This window comes from Bidens hawaiensis, unplaced genomic scaffold (genome assembly GCF_021521415.1).
Source record: "Bidens hawaiensis isolate Kalapana, Puna unplaced genomic scaffold, B.hawaiensis_p1.1 tig00001236_1, whole genome shotgun sequence".
Classification (NCBI taxonomy): domain Eukaryota; kingdom Viridiplantae; phylum Streptophyta; class Magnoliopsida; order Asterales; family Asteraceae; genus Bidens; species Bidens hawaiensis.
Window position 1 is genome coordinate 885,354 of NW_027491070.1, and position 8,340 is coordinate 893,693.

General features: G+C 37.2%; 1 protein-coding gene and 1 long non-coding RNA gene across 2 annotated transcripts; one reads left to right on the top strand and one right to left on the bottom strand.

Moving 5' to 3' along the window:
* Positions 1–5,802: 5,802 nt before the first annotated feature.
* LOC143567163 (uncharacterized) lies at positions 5,803–7,011 on the top strand. The gene is made up of 2 exons (XR_013141365.1): positions 5,803–5,842; positions 6,485–7,011. It is a non-coding gene; the product is annotated as an uncharacterized LOC143567163 (long non-coding RNA).
* Positions 7,012–7,047: 36 nt separating this feature from the next.
* LOC143567152 (hydroxyproline O-galactosyltransferase GALT3-like) lies at positions 7,048–8,063 on the bottom strand. Its single transcript, XM_077053636.1, has one exon. The coding sequence runs from the start codon at positions 8,024–8,026 to the stop codon at positions 7,067–7,069; it is 960 nt and encodes a 319-aa protein (XP_076909751.1). The 5' UTR covers positions 8,027–8,063; the 3' UTR covers positions 7,048–7,066.
* Positions 8,064–8,340: the final 277 nt, after the last annotated feature.

An 8,340-nucleotide genomic window follows, 5' to 3' on the forward strand; every position in this document is an offset into this window, starting at 1 on the left:
AAGGCTACCCGCACTAACAGCAAGGCTACACGCACAAGGCATTAGCTACTTCAGTAGTCACATGAAGGAATGAGCAAGGCGGGAATACTCCCGCCTAAATGAGCCAGTCCGTATGCTTCTGGAAGATCTTTCGTACTATACCTACTAAGGTATGGGCAGAACAGACGATTTGACCAGAACAACCCATGAACCAATCACAGGGTGACAGCTCACCGACAACAGTACGAGGAGGAGCACCCTCTAGTACTGTTTGTCACTATTAGCCGCTGCCTACTCACCAACCCTTACAATGGGACGTGCGCAGCCTACAGTTGGTGGAACAGTGCGTAGCCGGCAGTAAAGGAACAGTGTACAGCCGACCTTGTTACTGTTGGCCGTAGCCTATCCACCAACCAGCATGGCCTGTGCGTAGTCCACTGTTGGTAGAACAGGAATACTATTCAGCCGGCTGTACCTTCTAGGAAACCTACCTTCGGCTATAAATACTCCAACACCTTGGAATGGTAAGGACATTATCTGATATCTCAATCTTATCTAGCAATCTCTTAATATACACTTATATTCAGAGCAATCTAGTCTGATTCTCACGCCGGAGGGTGGTCACAAGGAGGAACCCCCCCTTCTCAGTGACGAGCTTACGGTGTCTGTTTTGCAGGTCCCCTGAAGAACAACCTTCTCTGCTGGACCTCACCCTCGTGGGAAACATTACTTAACCCCCAGATTATCTATAATCCGCCCGTGGGTTCACTTAGTGTTTCTTCACCATGAAATTCAAAACTCTATTTTTAATAGGTATTCTAATTTGGCAAAATTTTGTTTTAAATATGTTATTTGTTGTATTTGGACGTTAACAAAATAGATACTTTTGGTTTTATTATGTTTTTTTTAAATATGTTATTTTTTTGTATTTGAGCATTGATGACTTTATTTTTTGGTTTTAGCTTCATTACCATAACCCGAATCATATTGAGAAACTTGACCCGCATTGTTACTGAACGGTCGAATGGATGTGCATAGCAGAATCTTTAGCAGTCGTCACATTCCAAGTAATTCTTTAGCAGAATCTTAAGCGCGGGGAACATACAATATACTACAAAAAAATTGGCCTAATGCACCCTTTATTTCACAAAAAAAAACTACATTTAGGTGAAGCTGCATTAAATCTAGTGCAAAATATTTGTTAGATAACACAATTGTTTCTTTCAAATGCAACACTTTTAAAGGGTTGCATTTTAAATAAACAATTGCATTATATAACAAAAAGGTTGCATTAGGTCTAATGCAACTTCACCTAATGCAGTTTTTTTTTATGAAATAAAGGTTGCCTTAGACCAATTTTTTTTACTATATTGTACGTTTCCCGCACTTAAGATTTTGCTAAAGAACTACTTGGAATGTGACGACGGGGACATCGAGAACAAAATTTTGGAGGATCGGGAAGCGGTGATCAACCAGGCAGATATGACTTCGGCCGGTATTAGTGAGGTTTTGATTATAAACCGGCGAGATAACAACATGGCGGTCAAGATGTTGCTAGAGGCGTTGAGGAGTAAAGCGGAGAAGAACAGGGCGGATGAGCTGTAGGGGAAGAGGGCGTTGGATAGTCCGAAAAAAGTTGGTGATGTGGCATGGAGGTAGATTACAAGAAGATGAAAAGGATTTGGGATTAGTTGACTGATTAAGAAATCAATTAAAGCTTAATTGTTTAATTAAACTCTTTTGTAATGCTTGGGTTTAGTTAATTATTAATCCCTGATAACAGGGGTGGGACATGGAATTATGTGTAGGGGATATATAAGGAGGGTGTCTTATTTTTAATCTATTTTATAAATCATAGTAGCACGTTTACTATTTTATCCCTAGCTAATGATACAAAATGCATGTTAGGTTTAAAATGACATTTATTATTAGAAGTGTAAAAACATGAAACACCCTTGCCCTTATCCACTAGTCAATAAGTCAACAACAACACATAATAAAAACTTATTGATGTAATTGATGAACTCGTTATGTCAACAAGTCAGCAATAACGCTCCACCCTCAAGAGCAACTGCTAATTCTCGTCGCCTTAAATCATGCTAAAGAGTTACTTGAGTTGTAAATGAGATAAATGCATTGATAAAAGTATATAAAAGTATTAACAAATGTAATTATGAGATAAATATACGAGGTTGTATGGTAATGCTCTAACAAATTTAAAATACAAGGTTGTATGCATTCTCCTGAATAAGTTACTATCAAACTTGATGCTTAAAAAAAGGCATGAGTCTAATGGTATTAAGGTATTCATATAGTGGTATTACTTCTCAAGTGGTTGAACGTTTTAGTCATAAGGTGTACGCCCGCATGTCGACTTTACCTATATCCAACGAACATACCCAACCCAATCTCACTCGTACCCTTTCCCAAACAAACTCATAACCCAATTACCGATTTTTATCAAGTCTTATTCCATTTAGATTTCGAAATGCAAAATGTTATATCAGAATTAGTGAATTACAAAAACTGATTAACCCAAAACCCAAACAACACTCCTTGCATGCATGATGGAAAAAGTGTAAATCTATGACAAAGATTATTTGTGTGTGAATAATAATAATAATAATAATAATAATAATAATAATAATAATAATAATAATAATAATAATAATAATAATAATAAGCCCAATACATAAATATTATGAGGCTACCCACCTAACATTCTGGTCAGCCAGCCCAACCCACTTTTAAATTTTAAAAATCCTAAGGTACGAAAATGTGATTTATATTAGACAATAGACGACAAACATGTGGTCTTTTAGTGAATGAAACTAGTTGTAACTTCACTAACTTGTAACAAGTAAATGAGCCTCATTTATTGTAGAAGTAAATGATGCTCATATCAAAGTTTACAGAAGTAAATGAATTCTACCCATTAGATAAATCATAGTCGAGCGACTCGTTAGAGACAAACATAACCTGAATCTATCCAGTTCGGTTATCTTTTGTCTCTTATCGGAAAGCTAAGCTTATATTTTATCTCTAGCGGATCAAACATGGCTATGATTTATGTAACGAACCGAATCCATATCAAAGTTTGTAAAAGTAAATGTGGCTACGAAGCAACATACACATAAGACAACGCAAGGTGCCTAGTGCGTGTGCTCCGACCACCATGTATCATCCCATGTCGGCTTCAATTTATGGATAAAATACGTATTTTTTATCTCAACTAAGGCAAAAAATGGTGTCATTCAACTGCAAAGCACGTTTAAAGAATCAAAATCATCAAATCAAACATTATACATGTTCAAGGAAAAAAAACCAAGTCAAACTCAAACTCTAAAAAGAGAGGTATATGAACAAGTGGCTACGGGTGGAGGCGGAGGAGGAAGACGTAGCGGAGGAAGAGAAGAGGGAGTTGGATAGTCCAAAAGAAGTTGGTGGTTCGACGACAGGTGAGGGTCTGACGTGGAGGTGGATTAAAATATAGGTGGGAAGGATGAAGTGGATAACGGGATTATATATTAATTAAGTAATCACCTAAAGTTAATTATTAATATATTTGTTTTTGTAATTTTTGGGTTTTTATTAATTATTAATATAATAAAATAGGGGTTTTGACTTTTGAGACATGGAATTATGTAGAGTTTGCTCACGACATTGACCCTCAATAACGTATACTAAGACCATGTGTAGTAGGTGTTTTAGATCACGTCTCTACACACCTTAACACATTAATAAAACTTCATCGGTTTTAGGCATATGAAGTTGGTACAAGAAACAAAACTAGACATGCGATAGAGGCGTGGGGGTCGGCGGGTAGGACGGGTACCGCACGCTCTTGGCAGGACTCGAAAATAATTTTGGATGGCTAGTAGAAGCCTACTAAAGAATGTGTCCAAACAAATGGTGATAATGCAAAAAGAACACGACAAGAAATTGCTGCTCATTGTTGACATTTTGTTTTAACATGTTACCAAACATCTTGCATTTATACTCTAAACCTTTGTGTTGTTGGGTTCTTATTCCAACCCGGCATGCCATCATCATCATTTGACAGTTGGTCTTATAAACCACTTGGTCTTGTTCATCGTAACATGTCTTCCTATGAATATATCTCTAGGTGTTTCTTCACTTGCCTCTTCCGTTGTTGAAAAAGCCACCGAGTTTTTTTTATTCACTAGTTCAATTGCTCAACATGATAGAAAGGTGTTTTTTTTTTCTCTTTAAGTGTAGCCGGATAATATAAAAAGAGAGTAAACAACTATTTCCGTCCATGTGGATTGGGCACTTGCTCACTTTTGCCATTTCCGTCAAAAAAAGATTTTTTTGGGCTTTCCGTACTCGTGGTTTCTAAAAGTTGTCGTTTCCATCCAAAAAAACTTTTTTGACATTTCTGTCATCGTGACTTTTAAAAGCCGTCATTTCCAACCAGTCTAACGAGTCTTAGTAAAATATACCAAGCACGTTAACCAGATTTTAAATCCCTAAACTAGTACATATGGTGTAACAATACATTACCAAACTTAGACTCCGAGCAACACAATGATTAGGGGTTAAACGAGCCATACTGCACTTGAGATGCTGATATTAGTTATAAAAGCTTTAAACGAGCCGATCTTAATTCTTAAGCGTACTCCAGCCTTTCAGAAAACTCAAGTTTTATACAACTATGAAACTCATTAATTTAATATATTTGCACACAAATTTTTTAAAAACTTAACACTTAAAAGGCCTATAAAACTCATTTCCCTACCCAACTAATTACTGGCCCAAATGAATGTAACCCAATCTTGGCCTATTCACTTTCCCTTTCAAAACTATTTGCCCAAAACTCTTATTCCCTTAGTTGGATCGAGTAACCCAATTACCTGACCCGAGATCAAACCGAGCAAAAGCATATTTGGTTCGGTTATCGCTCTTAATTTTTGAGGTTGCTTTCGAGTTTGGTCCGGACTCGGTTTGGGTAAAAACTGAAATTTAAACATCTTGGTCTAACAAACTCATATTGATCCTCGCACAACCTGAGACTGAATCAAGCCAAAAAGACCAGAACCGACACCCTATATCGGTCCAATATTTTTACTTTTATCTTTAAAAAATTTTAGATTCGGATCCCGTCCGACCCGATTTTAATCCGACACACACTATCTAGTAAAACAAGATTGGGCCGAACTTTTTAACTCGTTTGAGCTCTTCAGACACAAGTCAAACCAACTTGGTCTTTAATGACGTTTTACAAACAGAGCTCGATTATGAAATAACATACTCGAGAGTAGCCAGGTTAGAGCTTTAAAACTTTTAACCAGTCGAACTCAAATATTGGCAATCAATTACACCTTTTTAATAGTAAAACAAAAGTTTTAAGGCAAATTGGCAGTTAGCTAACGCATGCTTAACACTGTTAGGTTTTGATGAGTTGGACGGCTGACGTATCTATATAAACCCGTTGATATGTAAATACATGATGCGGAAATCCAGATATAAAATATTTAATGTATTTACACTTCAGCAAGTCTATATAGACACATCAACCGTTCAACTTATCAAAACCTAACCATGTTAAGCATTTTTAGACAGGGACCGTTGTAGGTAATTATATTGAAACTTGAGATTGCCAAAATTTACATTTGAAGTTGGGCTCACCGGCAAGCAATTGGTGAAAATAACTTGTTATATTAATGAAAATTCAGTATGGAAAACCAGAAAAAACAAAAGATTGTGGGTGATTTAGCAACAGTTATAAACTTAAGGGTGTATTTGCAAATAACAAGTTGTGCCTAAACAACGTTGAACCACCACACTCACCGCCGCCGCCGACACCAGTAGTTGTTCGTGATTTCCTCGTATCGAATCACATGTAAGTTTTTTTTTTTTTTTTTTTAATTTAATTAATTATATCATCTGTTACACAAAACGTATTTCTAATCTCTCTGTACGTGATATTGATTTAGGGTTTATTTAACTGTCCAGATTCCCAATTATTATTTCATTTATGTTTTAGTTGGTAACTTCATCTGTTTTGTGTTCGCTGTGGTGTTGCTGCCAAGCGTTGTGAACTGATTCTGACCCGAACCAAAATAATCATTTTTAAATCAGCCTGTTTTGACCCGAGACCATAACCCATTCTGACCCGTTATCCTACCCGCCTAATTTGCCAGGCATACGTTTTAATAAGGGTTTCAAATATATTCTTTTAAATAGATAAAGACTCATAACTAATAGAAAACAAAGAACTGTTTGCCTCAATATTTGACTCAAACGAATATAATCCTAGAGATGCTGCAACTTCTAACAAGTTACTCGTCCGTTCTAGACGTTAAGAGCTAAGACTCTGCTCACTTTAAATTATTCTCTACATGATCTTGATTTTGACAAATGATGTAGGATTGTTTACGACTTTACGTTGTCAAATTGATTTCGTTTCTGGAAACTGGTACTTCATGCAATTGTTAGATGAACTTCAATAGTTCTTATAAAATCGATTTCTTCTTTCTTGCAGGTGACTTATTCTGAACACACAACATATGGCAACTGAGCAAACAGCAAATGGTGGTCAGCCCGAAAAGGGTAACGAGAACCCGGTACCAAACTCGAGTCTTTTAACCATTGGAGGATTTAAAAAAGCTGTATTTGAACAGTACCGTAAAGCCAAAGAGAACGCCGAAGCCTATCCTTACGTATGGGGGTCTTATGTTATTGTTTATGGCGGGTTCGGTCTATGGGTGGCATATAGATACAAAAAGCTGAGAAATACTGAAGATAGAGTTAAATCCCTTCAAGAAAAACTCCGCAACCTTCGTCAAGAACGCGACCCCACGAGCTCGTCTGTCAATAAAGATGCTAAATAGCATACAGGTAATCGCTTTAAATCGAGAACTCGTTATTCAAGAAAGAGAGATAGATGGTTAAAGTTTTGATTTTGAACTTGTTGTCAAGAGACTTATCAGTTTGGTTTTTGTTATGAAAGAATCTTGTTCATTGACATTGTTAGAAATTAATATCAGTTAAACTCTTTATTGTTTACAATTTGATTTAAATTAAATTGCAAAAATGAATCATGCATTACATTGTACTATATGATCTAAGGTATATGGTAAAGTTTAGAAGGTTTAAGATCTTGTGTGACATTGAAATACTTTAGTGTTTGAATCCACTTTTCTTGTGTCTTCAAAAGATGCACCGCCACCGTGTTCGGCCAAAGTTCGTGTGTACATTTTGTGGGCGGGTCGGGATAGTTATACATCGACCACTTAGCGTTGTGTCGGTTCTTCCCCCGTTGGCCGTCTTTCATCCAATCTCCAAACACTTTATCTTCGGGACCTTCTAAATGTTTCTTCGGGATATCTGAATCCCTTAGCCACTCGACGGTGTCCCACGATATCAGATATCCCATTCCCGCCATGTAATGCCCGTACGGATCCATATTTTCACATGGGATGGTATAACCGTAATACAAATCTTCTCTTGGCAACGGCCTTAGCGACTCTACTAGGTTATCGAGTCGGAAATACGCGTCGTCGTCACCTTTCATTACATAATGGTACGGCGGGTACCCATCGGGCTCGTCTTTTAGCATATCTGGTAAGCTCGAGAAGAAGGTGTAGGTCTTACCTCGGTTCATATTCTCCGTGCAGTTCAAGATGATTATGTCATCATACCGCATGATCTCTAGTGCTACTAGAACCTTTTGGTCTTCTTTCGTGAGGTTACAGAAGACAAATTTCACATCGACTCTGCCACGGGATACTGTCTGCGTCCCATAGACGAGACGAAGGAATTGACGGCGGTTATACTGGTCTGGAAGCGTTAGAATACCAATAACGACACGGATATCATCGTCTGAGGAATGTATAGGTAGAGTCGAATTATCCAAAGATAATGCACATTTGCTAAATGTTAATAAGTGGTCAAAGCGGATTTCATTTATGGAAGCTATGGTGCATAGAAACGCGATGAAAAGGAAGGACGAGACGATGAACCACCGGCCCTTTTTCGACTTAGCCATATTGAAAAACTTTGATTCAAGAATGGTTAAGATCATGATGGTATTAAAGATTTTTGGAGTGTCAATTTCTTGATGTTGAGTCTATCAAATGAACTTTTTACATCCTTGAAGGAAGGTGGAGAATAAAAGGAGTGTGGAGGGTGGTGAATTGACTGTTTTGCCCTTGGGAGATTGTGTAGGAGGAGGTTATATACTTATATGTGTTTATTGGTGGTGGTGTTTTTGGTAAATATTAAAGTGTGACATAGTGAGATTGAACCTAACTTAAATGGTACACTATAGTTATTGCTTGCATGTTGGTCAAAGTAAACTAAGGTTTGGTCAACTAGTTTGTGTGTTTATTAGGTAAT